This window comes from Protomyctophum bolini (assembly GCF_963924005.1).
Source record: "Protomyctophum bolini genome assembly, chromosome: 18".
Classification (NCBI taxonomy): Eukaryota; Metazoa; Chordata; class Actinopteri; order Myctophiformes; family Myctophidae; genus Protomyctophum; species Protomyctophum bolini.
The window spans coordinates 16,955,021-16,978,501 of NC_137879.1; the positions used below are offsets into that span (position 1 = coordinate 16,955,021).

The 23,481-nt window shown below is 40.8% G+C and overlaps 1 protein-coding gene across 3 annotated transcripts in view; it reads left to right on the forward strand.

Annotated features, from left to right (window-relative positions):
- Nucleotides 1-23,481, forward strand: part of plce1 (phospholipase C, epsilon 1) — a 118,192-nt gene that overhangs the window by 7,119 nt on the left and 87,592 nt on the right. For all 3 annotated transcript variants that reach the window (XM_080789177.1, XM_080789178.1, XM_080789179.1), the window contains exons 2-5: nt 6,340-6,469; nt 6,817-7,489; nt 8,061-8,453; nt 9,832-10,050. In XM_080789177.1, coding sequence (XP_080645303.1) covers nt 6,878-7,489; nt 8,061-8,453; nt 9,832-10,050 — 1,224 coding nt within the window. In that variant the 5' untranslated portion in view covers nt 6,340-6,469; nt 6,817-6,877. The remainder of the gene's footprint in view (nt 1-6,339; nt 6,470-6,816; nt 7,490-8,060; nt 8,454-9,831; nt 10,051-23,481) is intronic.

Below are 23,481 nucleotides of genomic sequence, written 5' to 3' on the forward strand. Positions count from 1 at the left end.
ACTCAACAGTGCTGATAAATTCAAGCTGCTCCTAACTGTTTTAGTTCAAATAGTCCACAGATATATTTTGCAATTGCATAAATGAAGCCTATTGTGTATTTTGGAACCGCTTAGAACAAGTAGTCCTTGAGATAAAGTACACAAGCCGTTTGTTTTAGGTTAGAGTTGAGTTTTGGGAGCTTCAGTAATTCACCCATCATTATTTAGACGCGAGCAGAAGGTACACTGTGTGTGGTAGCATGTTATCAGCTTGCCCGATGTTGCGGGGGTTATTGTTGAGGGGCGATAGCCCCTCCTATGTTCAGCTTTTAGTCACTGACAGCATTTCATGTTTGACACAATTTGGGTTACATTACATGCACATTTAGTGCAAATGTTGTCACAAACATTAAATTAAATGAAATTGACAATGAGAACAAACATTGATGAAGTTCAGGACACAAATTCTGATTGGCCGGAATGAGATGATGTATGATGATGTAAGTCTGTAAGTAAGTCATCATCTTTAAGCATGCGCCCTGTGACGTACAAAAGCAAAGGCGCCCTTCACTTCACATGAGTGTGCAATGTGATGTCCTTGTGTTTGTGAGGAGGGGAGGGGCACTACTGGGCGGATTTCTGCGTCTTGCTGATCGAGCTCTGGGCTGATGTTATACACCAGGGCGCAAACTCGTTCTCCATAAATGGGCATGCCATAAAACCATTGCCTAAGAATGTCATTTTGCACTGATGACAGGAGTGTCCATAAATTTGCACAATGTTGGCACACACACCCACAGGTATTTCCATATATAGGTACTACTGGTATGTGATGTACAGATTTTAGCTGATGTCGGGCATGTCCATATTTGGGCTGCGAGTGCAATCCACACTGCCCCCCACAACTTGAACTTACTTTATTCATTTATTTATTTAAAAAATATTTTTGGGGCTTTTTCCTCCTGCCTTTATTTGATTGTGTGTGTGTGTGTGTGTGTGTGTGTGTGTGTGTGTGTGTGTGATCCTTGAATTGACCTAGAATCACTTAACTCAGGCTACCCCCCACAACACACACTAATCGTCTGAGGCTGGCCCTACTTCTATGCGGCGGTCCCACATTCCAACGATATGGCCCAGGTGTTTGGATGGGGAATTTAGTGCTGCGGTCAATCTAATTATGAGACTTTGGCCACCATCCCCATGGCTTTCTGCATGACTGACCACTGCCATATTACCAGACCCACACAATTAGTATACAATGTCTGTAGACTGTATGTGTGGCTATGGATCTTATTCATGCCAGGCTACTAGCAAGTCTTGAGTCTTACAGGTTTTCTTTGGGTGAGTCACTCACTAGTCACTACCCGATTTTTCTTTTTTCAGTTCCTTGTATTGTGTATGTAGCACCAGCATATATTTTGTCACATGAGTCGGTACAGGATTCTCTATCCCTACACAAAAAAACTATCCGAACATTGTGTGTGTGTGTGTGTGTGTGTGTGTGTGTATATATGTATGTGTGTGTATATATATATATATATATATATATAACCATAACCTCAGACTTTGTGTCTGTGTGACGGTCCCGGGCATCACTCGGGCACTGCCCCACCGGCTGGATGGTTCTGGACATGTCTGTCTGTGGATCTGGATGCACTGAATCTCTGTGTGTGGGGAACTTACCCAGTCTAGTTATAAACGTTGCTACTTAATTCCCTTAAAGCTGTTTTGGAGATACATTTTCACCTGACAGACCCTTACAAAGCAATGTTTTACACTCTGTTAACCGTTAAACTATTTACTTGCGCAAGCAGAGCGCGCAAGTAATCATTTCGCTTGGTCTCTTCGAAGTGAAGCCAAGTTTTCTTCAACCGTAAGTCTGTGCCTGGTTTGCTGGGACCAGTTACAACATTACGTCATCCTTGAGAGAGTACATGGTGTGTATATGACGTAATGTTACAAGTTACAAGTTCTAGTTATTACTGTGTACACCCATGCCAACCACCTTCCTCTCTGAAGTTCAACCTATTATTACTTGCGCAAGCAGAGCGCGCAAGTAATCATTTCGCTTGGTCTCTTCGAAGTGAAGCCAAGTTTTCTTCAACCGTAAGTCTGTGCCTGGTTTGCTGGGACCAGTTACAACATTACGTCATCCTTGAGAGAGTACATGGTGTGTATATGACGTAATGTTACAAGTTACAAGTTACAACAGACATGAAGCTATAATTTTCCATGGAGGCAGAAGAACAGGATCAACAAATAGGTTTCAATTCCCGTTGACATTAGCTTGGGGATTAACTATTCATAAGGTTCAAGGTTTAACTATACAAGAGATTGTCGTATCTATGAAGGGCTCACGTTTTAACCCGGGACAAGCCTATGTAGCATTCAGTCGAGTGAAAAGGATAAGAGATCTATATATACTTGATTTTAGTCCTAAAAAGATCAAAGTAGATAAGAATGTAGAAAGAGAAATGATACGATTACGACAATCACCTCTAGAAAATCCAAATATACGGAAGATAACCATTAAAACATTCATTAAAAATTGGATTGTTGAACATCAGAGGTTATCTAACACATGTACAAGATATAAACTCAGATTCCCAACTCGAAATGTTGGATCTAATAGCTTTTACTGAAACACACTTAAAGAAAAATAATAACATTACTTTTAAATTAAAAACAATGAACACCAATTACAAAACAATCAGGAATGACAGAGAATATGATATAGGTGGGGGAGTTGTGTTTGCTATAAAAGAAGATATTGCCATTGAAATAATTAAAAAAGAAATCGAGATATTAGAAAAAGTAGAACACGTATGTATACATGTAAAAAATAAAGATCTATATATCATTCTTATGTACAGATCACCTAAAACAAACCTTACGGAATTAAACACATTTCTCAAGAAAATGGTAAAGTATCTATCATCTCCGACTTCCAAAATTATGATAATAGGAGATTTCAATGAAGACCATTATACTGAAAAAGATATAAATATAAAGACCTTCATGTCAAGATTAGGCTTTAAACAATTAAATACAAATCCAACTACAGATTTCGGAAGTATTTTAGATCATGTATATTTCAACAAATTTGAAAGTATTATTACAGAAATTGAAGTTAGAGACACATATTACTCTGATCATGATTTAGTATTAATATCACTATAGTACAAAATGAAATACATTTAAAACAATTGACAATTTACAATAAGTAATAAAATAATTATACTGTATAATATATTTTAATTCAGTTTATATACCTTTTTTTTCATCACATATCAATGATTCATTTTTCTGTAAAAAAGTAGTTAGGTAGCAAATAGTTACACGTAATGATTATACATTTCAAACGTTCCTTCACAGAGATACTGAGATGTGATACTTTCCAGCGGTCAAAAGTACTTGCGCGCTCTGCTTGCGCACTAGTAGGCCATTTATGGCCTACTAGTGTGCAACAAGCAAGTATGCACTCGGCAGAGTGCAGTTCTAGTTATTACTGTGTACACCCATGCCAACCACCTTCCTCTCTGAAGTTCAACCTATTATTACTTGCGCAAGCAGAGCGCGCAAGTAATCATTTCGCTTGGTCTCTTCGAAGTGAAGCCAAGTTTTCTTCAACCGTAAGTCTGTGCCTGGTTTGCTGGGACCAGTTACAACATTACGTCATCCTTGAGAGAGTACATGGTGTGTATATGACGTAATGTTACAAGTTACAAGTTACAACATTACGTCATATACACACCATGTACTCTCTCAAGGATGACGTAATGTTGTAACTGGTCCCAGCAAACCAGGCACAGATTACGGTTGAAAAAAACTTGGCTTCACTTTTTGGAACCAAGTAACCACAGTATACTGCTAATCAAATTACAACTACATACTCTGTATGTAGTTGTAATGTGATTTGTAATTTGTAAATCTGTGCCTGGTCTGCTGGGAACAGACTACACAGATGACCATATCTCTTACGTCATCACTGAGAGCTAGTCATACATATACACACACCATGTACTCTGGTCCCAGTTCTCAACGATGACGTAATGTTGTAACTGGTCCCAGCAAACCAGGCACAGACTTACGGTTGAAAAAAACTTGGCTTCACTTTTTGGAACCAAGTAACCACGGTATACTGCTAATCAAATTACAACTACATACTCTGTATGTAGTTGTAATGTGATTTGTAATTTGTAAATCTGTGCCTGGTCTGCTGGGACCAGACTACACAGATGACCATATCTCTTACGTCATCACTTACTATTTACTATTACTATTTTTCATATAAAGGCAGAAGATAGTAGAAAAGATAAAGACACACGGTTATTTGATCTGGATTGCACAAAAAGTAAACTATCACAAACAGGAGGTTTACCAACAACACTCAGTATAGCAATTGGTGCACAAGTGATGTTGACTACTAATGTAATGGTATCTGATGGATTAGTCAACGGTATCAGAGGACTTGTTGAGTATATTGACTTTGAGAAAAACGACACCTATGTTACAGTAATACTTGTTAAATTCCAAGACAAAGATGTTGGTCTTAATGCGAAGTCTAATAGTAAATATAGAAATTACCCAGAAGCAGTTCCAATATACAGACATGAAGCTATAATTTTCCATGGAGGCAGAAGAACAGGATCAACAAATAGGTTTCAATTCCCGTTGACATTAGCTTGGGGATTAACTATTCATAAGGTTCAAGGTTTAACTATACAAGAGATTGTCGTATCTATGAAGGGCTCACGTTTTAACCCGGGACAAGCCTATGTAGCATTCAGTCGAGTGAAAAGGATAAGAGATCTATATATACTTGATTTTAGTCCTAAAAAGATCAAAGTAGATAAGAATGTAGAAAGAGAAATGATACGATTACGACAATCACCTCTAGAAAATCCAAATATACGGAAGATAACTCAATTACCATTAAAACATTCATTAAAAATTGGATTGTTGAACATCAGAGGTTATCTAACACATTTACAAGATATAAACTCAGATTCCCAACTCGAAATGTTGGATCTAATAGCTTTTACTGAAACACACTTAAAGAAAAATAATAACATTACTTTTAAATTAAAAACAATGAACACCAATTACAAAACAATCAGGAATGACAGAGAATATGATATAGGTGGGGGAGTTATGTTTGCTATAAAAGAAGATATTGCCATTGAAATAATTAAAAAAGAAATCGAGATATTAGAAAAAGTAGAACACGTATGTATACATGTAAAAAAATAAAGATCTATATATCATTCTTATGTACAGATCACCTAAAACAAACCTTACGGAATTAAACACATTTCTCAAGAAAATGGTAAAGTATCTATCATCTCCGACTTCCACAATTATGATAATAGGAGATTTCAATGAAGACCATTATACTGAAAAAGATATAAATATAAAGACCTTCATGTCAAGATTAGGCTTTAAACAATTAAATACAAATCCAACTACAGATTTCGGAAGTATTTTAGATCATGTATATTTCAACAAATTTGAAAGTATTATTACAGAAATTGAAGTTAGAGACACATATTACTCTGATCATGATTTAGTATTAATATCACTATAGTACAAAATGAAATACATTTAAAACAATTGACAATTTACAATAAGTAATAAAATAATTATTCTGTATAATATATTTTAATTCAGTTTATATACCTTTTTTTTCATCACATATCAATGATTCATTTTTCTGTAAAAAAGTAGTTAGGTAGCAAATAGTTACACGTAATGATTATACATTTCACACGTTCCTTCACAGAGATACTGAGATGTGATACTTTCCAGCGGTCGAAAGTACTTGCGCGCTCTGCTTGCGCACTAGTAGGCCATTTATGGCCTACTAGTGTGCAACAAGCAAGTATGCACTCGGCAGAGTGCAGTTCTAGTTGCTTTTTGTTTTCGTCTGGCTTTTGAAATTATGTAATATGTGTGGCAACCAAGTCTATACAATTTGTTTGTTTACAGCAGTAAACGTCATGTGACGTCATGTGGGTCAATTAAAGGAGTGAGGCGCCCCTCCTATATCCAGCTTTTAGTGTTCACAAACGTTGTCTTACACAAACATTACATTCCCATTGACAATGAATGGATTTTTTACGTCATAGTGTCTGAGCAAATAGACAGTGTTTATCTTACGTCATGATGATGTTCAACGATAAGACCGCCCCTCACTTCACATGAATGTGATTTTTCTATTTCTTTTGAATATTGCTTAATTGACAACATTGGTGCATACAGTTGGAGTGTTTCCAAAGCCTCAAACTGCACTTTGAAATTAATCTCTCTCTCTCTCTCTCTCTCTCTCTCTCTCTCTCTCTCTCTCTCCCAACCCCCCAGGAGCTGTAACAAGTCAAATATGCCAGCGACACTGAACAGAAGCAAGGCACCACACACACGTCTTTGTAGGCGATCCTGTTAAGGAATTCCTCCAGGGTCACGTCCACACACGTCTCATCTCAAACTTCTGGTTTGTACAGCTGTATAAGCTTCTGTTTCTGCAACACATTGCGGTTGCCCTGGTCATTGGAAAAGTCACAGTTTTTGGAACGCAATGTGTTAATTGGCATGTGACAGGCCCATCTCCCATGGTGCACTGGATGCAAATCAAGAAGCTCTGCATATCATGACCTAACGTGTCTATCATATGAGTATTTTGTCAATACTACGGATGAATCATTCAATGTCCATGATCGATATTGTCTAATTGATTTGATGATAATTAAGTAATGATTTGTTGGATTGGATTCATTATGGTAAGATATTTTCAACATGATGTATTGTAATAGCTTTCTCTGTTAATTTGACCAATTTTAGATACACTAAGAACTGAAGCTCTAGCAAGGTGAGGCAATGCAGCAGGGATGTGGTTGATGCGATGGCCACTGAAGACCATGACACAGGGACTGAAGCTGTGGTCCTAACTCGGGGAAATTTACCTACATCTACTGACCCCAAACCCTACCTGGGACATAAACATCCCAGCATGCACCACAGCCAGGAAGTACGACAACAGTCCGAGGAGGCATCTCAGTCCAAACGCCACAGTAGACCTCATAGTCCTTCCCTCCTTTCATACAGGAAGTTGTCACATGACAGCGGAGAAGGGACGTTTGTCGACAGTTTGGATTATAACGCCAAACTCATGAGTGGGAAAGAGAAACTTCAGCTGGAGCAGAACTTTGGGAAGAAAACTGAGGGAATTACTAATGCAGTCACTCTGTTGGCTGGGAAAGGTTTAAAGTGCTCTCAGTGCCAGCTGGAAACCCACGCTGAGGGTGTGGGTGCAGGCAGTCACAGAACTGGCGGCACCCGCCTCCCCTGCACCTCCTCCAGCCAGATCTCCGGTCTCGCCTCCAACTGTTGCCATGGCCGGAGGCACAGTCCAAGCCCTAGCCCTAACCCAAACCCCAAACCTGGCCCCTCTAGGCCCATCCGACACCACATCCGCCGCAGCAGCCTGCCCGTGTCCATGCTGGTTTCCCACAAGGTAATTAAAATCAAAGGGGGCTATTGAAAGTGGTTGCTTTGAGTCCGGAGTCCTCATTGTCTTTGCATGCATGCAGGCTGCCAGTATCCTGTGTAATGAGACTGGGATCTCACCCAGAACAAAATGTTACTTTTTGAAGAATGACACGGAAAAGCTGACGCTACAGTGTACGATTGTTTATTTAATGTCTGTTGGCAAAGACAAAGAAAAATGCTGTAATTATACTGAACTGTATATTCAGTCAGTTGAGGTCTACAACCACCTTTAAAACTGATTTATTAAATCATACATTTTCAATGTTCCAGTCAGCCCTGTCAGATAGTTCCACTGGTCCATAGATTTGTTGACATTTTGAAAACAGCCGCCATAAAATACATAATACATAATGTACTTTTTGTTAGACACATTTATGTAGAGTGATTTACAGTATTGTTTTTATCCCTTAAAGCTATAGCCACTGAGCTCCAGAAGGCATAGAATCTTAACCTTAAGCTGTATTATTGCCATGTTGTACAACATACAAGATCACCATTATAGCACTGCTTGAAACTGCCTTGGCTTCTACTCCTAGGTGCCCCAGTGCCTGCGAGCCTCAACACACTCTCCAGCCAGTGAGCCAGGCTCCCTAGTATCGTCTCCCATCAACTCCCCGCTTCTTAACCGCTGCCAGCACAACCATGATGGGCAAAAGACTGGCCACCGCCTTTGGCCCTTACACAAAGATGGATACTCCAGTTTGGAGAGGCTCGACAGGAAGCCTAGAGTAAAAAAATGCTCTTTAGAAGATCTCTTCAGGTTGCGATCATCCTTCGGAACCACGGCCGCGGCAGTGTCACCATCGGGGCTGGCCAATGACAGCAGCAGTGATGATGGAGAGGGTTTTGCAGATGACAATGAGTTTGTGCGGAACCGCAAAGAGCGTTCCACGGTCCTGGTGAGGCGTTTTTACAAGAATAACCAGAAGGTGATTGTATGAAATAATTCACTCATCTATGCTCATTTACTTCCTTTGTTCTTTTGATTAACTTATTCATTGACACATTAATTAACCCAATCTATGCCATACCCAGAATATCTCGGGGTTTATTGCTTAAATCCTCCTTTGCTAACCCGAGAAATCTTTCTTTAATGTCTTGTAATCCAGAATTAATAGTATTTTATTTACAGTCCGTTAGCTATTCTTAGCATCCGTGGCTTGCCCCCATAGGACTCCATGGTGTGACGTAAGTGAATATCCAACATCTCCACGTGCACGCACGTGATCTAAAGATGCTTTAGGGCTCAGATTGAGGTAAAGAACGATTTTTAGAGTTTAATAAAACTTTAATCTGGCCTCGAGAGTAGAAAACTAATTAACTACTAACATTGACATAAGACGGCACCGAGTGCAGCTATCAGTCATCACACAATCACTTCCGGTTCAACGAACGAGTTCACAGCTGTCTAAAGAGTGTAATCCAAGAGGCCAATAGCAAGAGGGGCCGACTTTGCATGACTTCCTGTATCTGCGTGAAGGGGGCAGACACATTATTAGGAGACAGGAAGAATGTTGGAGTCTATTCATTTCCAATGGGAGAGTGAGCTTCTGAACCATTCCTTCACTCCATGGTCACTGAACTAAATACTGGACCCGATCATCACAAGGCACACAATATTTACAAGATATTCATACTGAAATGGCTTATTTTAGCGAGACAAATCAGGAGAAAATCTACTTTGTTATCGACATTTCTTTATCCCAGCAACAAACTCTTGCGAGATTTGAGATTTGAGTCCAGAAGAGTCTCTCTGTCCATTTGCAATTTGACGGACAACACATATTTAAGATGAGAATCTGTGAATATTTCAATATTATAACGCGAAAATTGAAATGAATGGACGTATTAAAAGTGAAATAAAATGTGTGTTCCAATGCTTAATAATATACATTTCCATAACTGTCGGGGGGACTGATTTCCGTTGTCAGTGTTGTTGTCAGCCTGGGAGAGGGAGGGTGGTGGGAAGGTCGGGCAGAAGCAAACCAGACCTACTTTATTTAGGAGACTGTTTGTAGGCTTTGTGTACCTTTTCACCCATACTGGCTCCAATGAAGATCGCCCATCTTTATAAATTAATAATCTTTGGTGTAATCTTCTGCATGAAGATGGCAATGGCTCTGAGTGGAGCCACCTGGTGGTGGCATATAATCGGTTGACTGATCATCCAACAATGCTTTTTGAAATGTTGAAATGTTTAATCTCAGAGAGTTGAAATGAGCAAATTAACAAATTGTCCCACTGAAGACAGATATTCCAGTTGGAATGTACTTAATTCTATTTAATCTATTTAATTCCGCTACTAAGGTGACCAAGTCTGTTTGTACTGGGACCAGAGCGATTGTCAGAACACTTCCGTCAGGACACATCTCGGACGAGGCCTGGGAGAGGGTTGTTCACTCCAGGACCTGGCAACCCAGCCGGAGAGACGCTCAGACAATCTTAACGCGCACTGTAGCTTGGCCGGGCGAGGACCTGAGGCTCTGCAGAGTGATGCTGCGCTTTTCTGCGGACAGCCTACCACGGGTAAGAGAACTTGTACATATAGTGTGATATTATATTGAGTGACATGCAAGTGTTACACTTTGAGTAGTCTTGCGAGCCAGACTGTTGTCTCCAACATTTTTCAACTGTTCCCCCACACTTACGTTTTATCTTTCAATCGCACAAATTTGTGCTAATGTAAATCAAAATAATCAAAGCTTGCTGCTTAGCAGAAATTGAAATTCTAAAATAAAATGTAGGCTTCGAAAATGACAAACAGAGCTTCCTTTTTGGCTTTCGGAAGGTGGTGTTCCATTCACAGATTGTGGGATAGTTGTCTGGCTACCCAATCTTTCCCACAAATACACAAGCACACACACATCTATATCGGGGGGTCACCTTCTCAGTAATAAGATGGTTTATCTTTCACACGCAGGCTACAGGTCGCATGAATGAGCCCCCTGTTAACAGAGAATCGCAGCAGTGTATTTTGAAGGGTTTCCATTTAACTACACACTAAAATGACTGCCTCAAAAACTGTCTGCAGAGAACGAGAGGATACATGCCAAATTCCGAATTTCGTTCCTCTACTTATTCTAAGAGTACTTTGAAAAGCCATAAGTGTTCCACATTTTATCCATGACAGCTGCTATATCATGTGCAATATGTCAGATGTCGGTGTGGGCAAGTAGCCATTTATTAATCAATTGCATTTCCATTTCAATTCCAAAAATTGGAATGCTCTTGGTTATTGTGTTTCTCGGTTTGGGTGGAACTGTTGCGTCGTCTATTATACATGCAAAATGAACAGTGTGTATAAAAGTAGTATTATTCCACACAGGTACACACTTTCTTAGTCCCCCTCTGTGTTGCTCCCCATGTTATAGGCTGAGTGACCGAGCCATCAGTGAGTGTGTGTGAATGCATGTGTTCATATTTGTTTGAGCAAGGCAGGCATGCATATTGATTATTGAAGCTACTGCATACAAGTCCAATAGCTATTTATCATAGAGAGAGAGAAGGAGACGTTGGAAGAGGGTGAGTGAGACAAGGCGAGCGTGAGAGAGACAGCGCCACTGAGAGACGGCCGCTGTGTTATTTTACAGTTTCTACACAAGGGAGAATGTTTTTACACGCATCCAACATTTAACAGGAACTTTGCAACGTGAGCACACCGTAGCTCCCAACTTTATTGCCTACTTGCTGCTCTGCTCCCTGCTTTCGTGCGGTGCTTCTTATTCAATCCCTCCCCCACAAAAAATCTAAGTGACTGTGGGTGTGTGTGTTTGTGGGCACAGTTTTTGCATGTGATTCTGCATACATTATTATATTGCGTGCGTGCGTGCCGTGCGTGCGTGCGACATACACATGGTGTGTACCATGGATATATTTCTGTGTTCATGCATACATACACATACTGTATACTGTACATGAAATAACCACAACAGAGCGAACCACTGTGTTAAGTTTCTATGTCAGGAGGGGGGAGGAGGGGGGGGTGGAGTCACAATTCATGCACACACACACACACACACACACACACACACACACACACACACACACACACACACACAGTGCAGTGGTTTCAGACGCTGTCAGAGTGGTTTTTATGAGTCTTTTGTGGTTGTAGAAATGCAGGCTGAGTGGAGTCCAGGCAAAGCTTAATAATGAGGCTATTGAGGAGAGGGGGAGCTGCCAGCACCTCCCTTGTCAAAACACCATCTGAGTTACTCCTGGAGGGGGTTGCCATAGATACTCTGAAAACGCTGTGCAGCGTTGTGAAGAACCGGCTGCGAAAAGGCAGGACAACTATGACCTCCTTTAGAACTGAATGGACGTTGTCCCTGACACGTCTTGTCTTTCCAAATTGAAGTCTGTTTAAAGCCTGTTTTAATGACTATTCACACAGGGCACGGCAAAACGCCTGCACACTCACTTAGATCTGCGGGGTCGCACGGTGCTCCTCATGTGAATAGAGAGACGTTTCTATGCGTTGCACAGAACAAAGTTCAACTCTGTTTCTCAGTTTCACGGCATTGCACTTGCTTGTCGCTATGCCTGTCAGGTTGCCTGTACTGTCCGATCTGCCAGCTCGCCTCTCATTGAAAATGAATTACTACACATCTGTGTATGTTGCACGATGGTGTCGCTCACGCAAGACTAAGTAAGACTAAAAGACTAAGATTTTCTAAGATTTCGATATTTAGTCTACTAAGACTAGATTAAGACTGAAACAATTTCAGATGGCACTAAAACTAAATGGTGTGTTATTGACCAACTTAGAATTGAAATAAATTAAGCTTAAGGGGCTTTTCACACCGGGAGAGACACTCCGCACGTGTACCTGCTTGAATCCGTGGGGTCGCGCTGTCCTCATGTGAATAGATGCGTTTCTATGCATCGTGTAGGAAACGCAAGTCAACTCTTGACGCAGGCAGGCATGTGTGTGAGAGAGAGGCACTGTCACCAGGAATGTCCTTGCCAAATTATGTCAAAGCATGTCATAGGGTGATTTAAAGAGTGGAGATTCATGTGTTAAAATCACCAGCACTGTATACACTGGGTGGGGTTTAACGTTTAGTACTAAAAGCATCGCCGCATTGAGTATAAAACAATTTATCCCTCAGAACTTTTGAAAAAATGTAATAAACAAACTGCCAGCTTCAGTGGTTTGGAGTTGTTGTTGTGTTTGATAACAGTGAAGACGAGAACAATGATAGTGGCAGTTGACCTGTACAGCATGGGTGAAGAACCCCAGGTAACAAAAGTCATTAATTGCTGTGTGAACTGCCAAAATAGTCCACACATCTGGATTGGATTGTGCATGCACATAATATGTGCGCCAATACATGAACTTGTGTACACAATATATTATTGTGTGTGTGTGTGTGTGTGTGTGTGTGTGTGTATATGATAAAGTGTGTGTATGTATATGATTGTATGTACACACACACACACACACACACACACACACACACACACACACACACACACACACACACACACACACACACACACACACACACACACACAATAACAACATACTGTTGAGATTTCTGGAGGAATTCGGAGGTATCCTGTGGCCCTGCATGTTTATTGCCACAGCTAATGAGGGGAGCCAAAGAACACAGGATTATACTGAAGGAGAGATTGGAGCAGGGTAACACCGGAGCAAAGACAGAGAGAAATAGGTCGAGAAAAATGATTTACATATGAGTGAGAGAGTCGGGGAGGGGGCTAATATATGGGAAAGCAAAAGCACAAAAGAAGGAAATAAAATATTGGAGAGAGGGAGTGTCCTCTGCGTTAATTCATCCATGTCACATGTGTAACTCTGAGAGTGTACAAGTGGAACCAAATGGACCCCAAGGGTCCATTTGGTTCTTGTACACTCTCAGTGTTAACTGAACACCAAAGATTATATAATACTGTGTACTTCCCCTCCAGTGAGGGAAGCAGGAAAGGGTGTTCGGATAGAGGAGAGGTTGAGCAGGGACTTTGCGGAACCCACCAAAACACCTTTTATTTGACCTTGAGATATGAGGCCACCCGTCTGCTGTAGAAACTCTGGACTCATGTTATATTTTTGATTCATTTGCCTACATTTAGTCGGAAACCTTGTATGTCCATATTTCAGCTTTTTATGTTTTGATGTATTCGTTGATGCCATGTGTTGTAACTTTGTAAGTAGTCAAAATAGCCTTGTAGAGCTTCTAGTTTTGTAATAAATAAAAATATTAACTAGAACTTGCGTTCTAGATTTTCCGTTAAAAACTGTGGCAGGTATAACTCGGGCATAGTGGCACTAAGAGCCATCTTCAAGCCAGGATTTGCATTTGTTGCAGTGTTTGTCATTCAAAACATGTAATAGAAGTACTGCACTGTGCCATAAGCACTTGTTACAGTGTTTGCCGTTCAAAACATAGTACAAAGTACTGTGCCTGTGCCTTAAGCTATGCGTGTTAAGACCGTCTTGAACTCCTGGGCCCACAGGGTTTGTGCTGGTTTAAGTTACTAAGCTTGAGAGTATAGAGGACTATACTTACTACTTGGACACACGCGCATACACGCACAACCTCTTGTGCGTGTGTGCGCGTGTGTCCAAGTAGTAAGTATTGGGATCAAACGGTCTCTTAAACCAGAAGTGTTTTATTGTTTACTGCTTTGTGGAGTCTACCAATTAGATCCCTGCTGAGTCATCATACTTTAGCTACGCACACAGTAAGACACAGAAGTGACAGATGTCGAACAGTACTTTAGGGAATGGGACCACACACACACGTGGGAGGCTGGAGCCTGTGTCTTCTCCCACCGTTCCGTTATGGGTCCAGTTCATCTTCAGGGACAGGAACTCACATTCCCTCCAAAGATACGGTACTCTCTCATTATCCATTTCCTTCGCATCGCGTCTGGCCATAAAAAATGCATTTGTGCGGAAGCTGGTGCACTAATTAACTAATTAATTAACTAATTAAGAAATGTAGCTGGGGACCCCAATGGTCTGCTCTTGAGTGGAGCTGTTTGCATGCAAAGGTAGATGGCTGTAGTGTGAAACCGCTGCATATCATTCTGCAGTGGTTCTCAAAGCTGTTTAGGGTTTTTTTTTGTTGCTATTTTCATTATATTTTTTTGACAAATGCCAAATCTTCTCTTATGACATGGAATTGGAATGCCACTGCTATATACTGTACATGCTAGGTTAGCTTTTCCTAGATTGAGGAAATGTTCAAAATCAACGATCTCCTTCTATTCATTAACCACTTAATTTATCAAAATGTTGAACTGATGAAAATAGCCAATCTACAAAAATGTTCACCTATAATAGCCTGCTTGGATTATTAAAAAATATATAATTATTATTTGGAGGTGACACTGGAGGCTTGACAGTCAATTATTCATTAAAACAAATGATTTTTACACGTGTTAAATGGACACTCATGATTTTGCAGTGTAGTCTTATATAATGTTTTCATCCCGACAAATCCCGACAGTATATACATTTGCACTCTCTCTTTCTTTGAATCTTTCCATGTTTCACTCTATCCACACATGTGTACACTAATGTAATGTAAGCCAGTGATAATGTTAAAGAGGGACTTTCCGAAAGTCTGAGTAGTACACACAAGGGATGTTACATATTGACTCATGACTCGCCTTTTGATATGTTATCATGACTTCAGAGTTTTCTTGGGGGGGAGGGGGTTTCTGTTTTCTAGAAGGTTGAGCTCATTTAAAACCCCTAATTTATCCACAATGATTGGTTGAATGAAGTCCAAATGAGTCAGTAGATAGACATGGCTGCTTTCCACCAAGTGAATGAACCACAACCATGCACACCAGTACTCATTTTGATTCAGATTATTTTAACCAGCTTTAACTTCTTTAACCCTAACCCTATTCTGGGGCTAACATTTGCCAAAAATAGCAGTAGTATTGAGCCCTGGGGGGAGGGGGGCGTTGAAATAAGTATAATATAGGGCTTAATTGGTTAAGCACTTTCAACCTGGTGTTCCTTTTTTTGGTAGTTCATTCTAATCTAGAAAAACTATTTCAAACCTTTTTGGAAAAAATGCATATCTACAAACTCATGTGTCATGTATGAGTTTGTTAGCTATTTGTATATATCCCCCCCCCCCCACATCCCCATGGCAGCACAAATACAAACAAAATCTTATCGGGAAATGTTTTTACAACAATAAATACAGAACAAAACTAAAAAAATAATAACAAAACTAAAAAACACATTACATACAGTTAAACAAACTAATGCACAATGTCCGTCACAGTTCCCTACCCCCACCCCACAGCTGACTACTCCAATTAACCACTATACATCCAAAGCCTCTTCAATATCATCGGCCAAGATATCTAGCAAAAACAGGATCGGGCCTAGGATGGAGCCCTTGGGTATCCGGTCAACTAAGTATAGGGTTTAAGTGGTTAAAGGTGTGGCATTTTCCAGGCTTCACACGTGCACGTGTAGCCTACTTTGGGGAAACCTCTCTTTCTCTTCAGCATGTGCCATAGTCAATGCAAACTTAAAAGGTAACATAAGATATGTGTTCCAAACCACACCCGTGGATCTTCTGACAATGATACATTGTGGTCGACCATCGCTTTCATACCGTTGGTTGGAACAAGACTGGATAGTATTCATACCAAATATTGTCTAGTGAAAACCTCCGTCCAAAACTGTGACTTTTCAGGATTCAAATTCAAAATGTTTCGACCTTGTGGATCTGCTACTTTTGATGCTTTTGTGACGCTGTAGTATGATCAAGTATAGGGCATTAATTCACAAACAAACTAAAAGGTTACAATACGGACTGGAGATAAGCGATATACTGTTGCTCCAGTGTCCATGTGTACATTTACTTGGCCTGAAAAACTCTAATGGTGAAAGTATTCAAAGTCCGACTGTCATTAGACCGACAACCTACCTCAATCCCTAACCTAACCCTAACCGCAAGCACGTGAGCAGCGCATGTTTGACCGCATGTCCGACCGCTGTTTCCGCTTGTTGGTCCGTTCGCTCTGTCTGCGTTCTATCGCCATTATTTTGCATAACTGATGGAATCATTTCAGTTAATCTTTTTAAAAACGGATGTATGAAATAAATATTTATCGATGTCATATTTCCATCATTAATTCCACATAGTTGTCCATGCTCTTTCAGTCACTTTCAGCCTTTCAGCCTGGCGTCCCTACTGTATATGTTGGACATTTTGCATGTAGAAGAATCTGGTGAAGAATACTGCAGGAAATGTCCAAGCTCAAAACATTCCATGAGACACGTTGTGAGCTTGAAAATTATTAAAGATAAACATTCTAAAACATGATCATCAGGTATTATTATAATATAAGGAGGAAGAACTTTTTCCAAAAAGTGTACAGTATTTGTTAAAATCATTCTTTTATGTGGACATGCCCACCAGTTCATTAAGTATGCCTGGTTTGCCTGGTGGGTGGTGATGGGTGGTGATCCACCTGAACTGAAGCCGCACCCACAGCTGTTGTTGTATGATAAAGGGGAGGGGTCAGGGGAGGGGCTGATAGTGTGGTGTCACTATATTATTGTTTGACTGTCAAGGGTTCAACCTCCAGGAAGAAACCCTAAATACAAAGTTAATGCACCATTGCACATAAAAACGACTCCAGGGTGTCTAATGAAGTACTGTCACCTCATAGACCCATGAAAAACTGGAAAAATACAAAAATTGTGACACTCCATTTAAGCATAATCACAGGACATTTTGTATTATTATTATTGGTATCGGTCATTGTCAGTCATTTCTTACTATTTCACTTACTGACTCTTTGTAATATTTATTTGTTCCAAAGTTCAATGACAAAAATCCAATTAAATAATTATCAGTTAGTCTATTTGTATGACAATCATCCTAATATAAATGCACCATGTCTCTGTGTGTATGTGTGCAGTGTCTGTAATCCACATAACTCAAGAACCGTTTGTCCCACTGACTTCAAATATGACACACACGTTCAACACCTAACCACCACAGCACGAAAGCCTCTGCCCAGGCTCTGGACATGCATTTCCAACTTGCATCGTTCCATGTAGGCAACGGGCACTTCTCTACTAGTCAACTAAAATGTCATGATCATGAAGCTCTAGTAGTTAGCTGTTTGTTTGTTTGTTTAACCCCATCCTTGAAAGAAAATTCATTCCAAAAAAGGACACATAACATTGGCTGTTTATTAACCAGATACTTTAAATTAATTTCGTAATTTCATTAATTGTCTCCACCAGTCCGAAAGGCATGGGGAGAGAGTATGTTTTGCACTACATCCGTGTGTTTGTGTGTGTGTGTGTGTATGTGTGTGCGACCGTCCGTCTGTCCGTCCGTCCGTCCGTCCGTCCGTCCGTCCGTCCGTTACCAGCTAATCTCCGCCACCGTTGGCACGATCCATGCCAAACTTTGCACACACACTCCCTGGATGCTAACGACAAACCTCTGCCCCAAATATTCCTCAACGGCCTGTTATAGCGCCACCATGAGGCCGATTTAGGCAAAACTTTTTCTAAATTTCTCTAGATTACTCGTACACATTTTATCCATACATCACACAATTCGGTATACACTATCTACATAGTCATGTGATCAACACGGATCTGCACCATTTCTCATCTTCCATCTTGATTGGCTAAGATTGGCTTCCACACAGCTCACATGATTGGTCTGTTTCGAACAAAATGCCACAAATCACAAACGGTGTGCAATTTCCGTGAAATTATATACGCACATTTCCACTAGGCCAAGGACGACATGCCACAATTGTTTTCCCCAAATCTGCCTCACGGTGGCGCTATAACAGGCCAATTCCTGTTTTTAGCTATAACTGCATCGATCTGTATACAACTTATGTATGCGCAACTCGCTAGAGGCCATGGAAAAACATTGTCCCTGCATCCCTCCACATCTGCCGGTTATAGCGCCACCATGAGGCCAATTTCCTGCAAACATTGCTTATGTTAGTCGCACAGATGTCACGCAAATTGGTACACATGATCTCTGTAGTCATGTGATCAAGACGAGTCTGTTGGATTTCTCAGATTCTACACTGATTGGCTAACATTGCCTTCCAAAGTTTTCAGGAGTGGCCCGTTTTGTACAAAATGCTGCACGTACATGTCCTGCTCATCCAGAATTCTATTCTCATGCTATGAGTGATCTGGCTCTGCCTTTCCTCAACAAAATGAAGAAAATTGTTGCAAAAAACTAACGAACAAAAAAACATGTTTATATATACTCATAAACATATTTTTGCCAAACATCTCACACAGTCCTATCCTCCTGGTGGAGACCTGTGCCCAGACGGGCACTTTTTCTAGTTACCCCTCGGTCTGCGAGGCAGCCCCCCCCGAATGAACCTACATTTCTGGTATACAAATGCCACTTGAGGACAGGAAATGCAGTGGTGAGTTTGATTCACAAAAACAACTGTGAATGGTGCACACGGTTTCCTGTGTGTAGTGAATGCTGATAACCACATGAGATAATACTTCAGATTGTATCAGATTGTACTCCTGATCAGGAGTGTTCATTTCACTCGGCCAACTTTCAGTCATGACTTTACCGTGTACAGCCTTTTCAGTAAATTGACATAACATCGCTGATGTTCCTGTTTAACCAGTGAATGTTTGCTTTGATTGTGTCATCTTGCCTCCTGTTAACCTACAGGCTAAGACATACATAGTGTTTTTTTTAGTCAAGGCAATAAGTTGAGCAGGACTTATTGACTGATCAAACTGATTGAACTCATACTGTGTATGAGTTTAGGGCACAGTGTTGGATGGGGAATGCATGGCATGACAGGAAATTAAAACAAGATGTTTTGCTTGTTGATTTTCAATTCAATACAAGTTGTCTCAAGACACTTGACAAGGCAAAACTCTTGACGCTAGGGTGAGCGTCTTACATTTAGACCTGAGGACGCATCTGTGTCACCTTATAGCTTTAACCACTTTTAATAAAAAATTTAGCTGTTGAAAAATAGCAGATCTACAAGCTCATAGCGCAGCACCAAGTACCACGATATGAGCTTGTAGATGTGCTATTTTTGTGCTAAAATCGTGAAAATGTGTGCAAATCTTTGAATATATGTTCTTTCACAGTGAACGTTTTTAACTCACATATTTGCCTCTGGGGGGCCCTGGAACAACATATTTTCAGATGGGGATCCGTGGCGAATTCTGAATAATTCTGTGGGTCCTTGACCTGAAAATGTTTGAGAACCAGTGCACCACTGACACTGATACGTTTTTCAGAAATCTGTCATGATTTGAAAGACATTTTGTAGAATCTGGTCTCAGGTCAATGGGTTTGATTGATTTAAATTTTTATTAGGCAACATAAATGCAAACAGCACAATGTACAGTCAGGCATTTTTGTCCAAAAAAGGATTTCACAGAAGAAAGACCTTGCGGCCTTGTTTCCATTCGGGTCCTATCCACTCACACATGACATGAATAATAAGTTAACACAGTAACAGTAAGTGATATAACAATATAACAATATAACGATATAACTATGTCCACAGAGACTGTGGATGATGCTGTTGCTGTAGTTATTGTGGCATTAGCAAACAATCTGTGGTAGGCTTGGAAATAAGTAATAACACACAAACATGGCAAGTAAATGCGCATGCACATACACATGAACATTCTCCTTATTTCCCCTCTGCTACTACACAGTAAAATCATGATTATGTTAATTTCATGAGTTAAATGAGCTCTCCTGATTTTAGTTTATCGCTATCTATAGTAGTAGTAGCGGCCATCGGTCTCTAGAGACCATGGCACAAGCACACTTGGATTGGATCAGGTGGTTCTGAGGGAGCAGTGCTTTGTGTGTCTGTGCAGTCCAATTTGTGAGTGGCATGTCTCTTTGGCAGTGAGTGCATTTGAATGCACTGCCGTCGCCTGCTGACACCGTCGCTCTCTCTTACTCTCACTGTTATACCACCACAGTGGAATGTGCCAAGCAGGCCACTTTCTCACCTAGCTGGGTGATGTGGCTTAGCAAGAGATTAGTGTGTGTGTGTGTGTGTGTGTGTGTGTGTGTGTGTGTGTGTGTGTGTGTGTGTGTGTGTGTGTGTGTGTGTGTGTGTGTGTGTGTGTGTGTGTGTGTGTGTGTGTGTGTGTGTGTGTGTGTGTGTGTGTGTGTGTGTGTGTGTGTGCACGCGCTTTGTTATGGATGTGGTGTGTGCACGTGCACGCTTTGTTATGGATGTGGTGTGTGCATGCGCGCATGCTTGATCATATCTGTGTGAGAAACACTATTGTTAAGCCAGATGCCTGCCTACACAGCAGAGGGATGTGCAGTATAGTAAATATCTAGCAGCTCTGTGTGATGAACACTTGTTTTATCACAATGGCACAACCAGACCTCTGCACTCTTCAACAAGTAAGCATCTATCCTCGCATTCATATCCACTCACCAGCTCTCCAGTGTACAGGGGTACAACTAGGCTGTTTTTTGTTTTTGTAAAATATCCTATATTTGTTCCGGCTTTATCACGTCAAAACCGTGTGCAGACTGTCTGCGCACATGTGTTTTCACCTGATGGAGTCAAAATCTTCAAGTGTGTGTGAATATTGGTCAAGGCCATTCCCATCTCGGTAATAGTAGTGTGGGTAAAGTGTTAGTCCGTAGAGAGATATGGCTCTCTTGATCTTGAGAGACTCAAGAATGCAAGATCCCTATTGGAACACATGCACACACACACACACACACACACACACACACACACACACACACACACACACACACACACTGATTTTTCTCTTGCATAGTTTCAAGGTCTTTAGGTCAGGATCCAAAATACAAACATGGGGGGAATTGTGTCCCCCTGAAAGGAATGAACACACACACACACACACACACACACACACACCCCCAGCAGCTCAGAGTGTACTGTATGTGTTGTAGACTCGGCTTTTGTCAGATGTAAGGTCAAGAAAAAAAGGTTGGGAACCACTGCTTTATCACTATATACTGTGTTGTACAGTGCTGTTGTTGGATGGGCAGAGAGAGGGAGTACTTGTGTTACCATGCTCATAATAATGCATAGCAGAGTATTTTAATCAGTCCAGGCAGTCTGTGTGTGTTGGTTTGTTAGCGTGATAACTGGAGAGTGAGTAGGCAGATTTTCATGAAGGTTGGAGGCAAATGATCAGTTGGCTGCGCCAAATACATTTTTGGTCAATGTAAAATTCCATGGTCCTCTGGTGCCATCTAGAGTAACGTAATTTGTACTGCAGAAGAGCTTGAGGAAAGTGAATTATTGGCATTTAAATGGAGTGTTCATTCTTCATGTTTTGTAAAAGGTGTTAGAGATTCTTGACATAAACATCCTCTACTGTTTCCTGTCCTTCCTTGTGTGTGTGTGTGTGTGTGTGTGTGTGTGTGTGTGTGTGTGTTTAATTCATTCATTCATTCATTTCATTTCATCAGAGTTGACGATATAGTAATCTACAGCAAAGAAGCAAAACAACAAAACAAACTAATTCGACTACTCCTCGGTCTGGGGCCCATGACCCATCTTGTTGCAACCCAATTTGATAGTCTAGTCTAGGGTGGCTCCGGGTAGAAAACAGAGTTAAGCAATTGAAGTTGGGACTGACATTTAAAATTGTAAATGCAGCTTTGCCCTCTGTACCCGCATACCTGACACACTACCTAAAAAAAGTGAGCGACTCTCACAAATTACAAAACAAGAGGAAGTGAGAACAACGATCTGGTACCACCCACTTTCAAAACAAACATGGGCAAATTCTCCTTCTACAGCACTGCCACCCAAGTGTGGAATGCCCTGACTCCAAACTTCAAAAAATGCAAATCCCTGGCGTCCTTTAAAACAGGCCTGAAAATCCACCTTTCAGCATGCCAAAGGGGAAGAAATTATTACCCCCACCCCCCCATAGTCTAGTCTAGTGACTACCCCCACCGCCCCCCTTCTTTGTTCCCCAACCTGTACACATTTGTTATTTTTTACCTTGTACTGATTATATTTCTGCCAATAAAGTATTCAATCAATCAATCAATCATCGGCACATCCTCTGCTGTTTCCTGTCCTTCCCTGACCTTGACTTAAAGTGTGTGTGTGTGTGTGTGTGTGTGTGTGCGTGTGTGTGTGTGTGTGCGCGTGCACGCTCCTCATTATGTAATTTGTGTTGCCTTATGGCTTCTTAGCCTTATCTTCAGAATTAAGACGCATGCTTTCCTTCATTCTTTTTGGAGGTACATTAACCACTTAAGCTTTGTGTGTGTCTGTCTGTTTGTGCACGGAATGTGCTCAGCTGATTGGTTGAGCACGGAATGTGCTCAGCTGATTGGCTGAGCACGGAATGGGATGTATGATGATGGATGATGACTACACACGAGTGATTTTTTTCATGCAATGAATGGCAGCTGTAAGTAATTGACCTGTACGTTTACAACACCCATAAGGATCCATTTGGTTCCATGTATAGTAGTAGTACACTCTCTGTATGATGATGGTGGTCACAATTAAACATTTGAGAACCACTGTACTACACTAGAGCCTTCATTAGTATCATTGGTAACACCTGTGAAGTAAGGGATTTTCTTCCAATAGAGGGTGCGTGTGACCTCATCAAACCCAGAAGTTATGCAGTTATACCTACTGAGTGGCAAAAAACTACTTTCTGGCCTCGACAACCCATGCATCCAAACAGAAAAGTCGTATCTGATAAACCACATTAAACAATGTTAAACTCACTTTGTATGTTGCTTTGCCACTCGATTTGCCACTCGATGTGCCATTCGCTTAAGCATGCACATACCCTCTATTTAGCTGCTGTATTGTGCAGCGCCTATTGACCCATATCATAAGAAAAGGCCAATTTTTACTGCAGGCTCTCTTCTCTACTATTCTATTACCACATGCATTATGAATTATTAGGCAAATCCACAAAATAATTTAAAT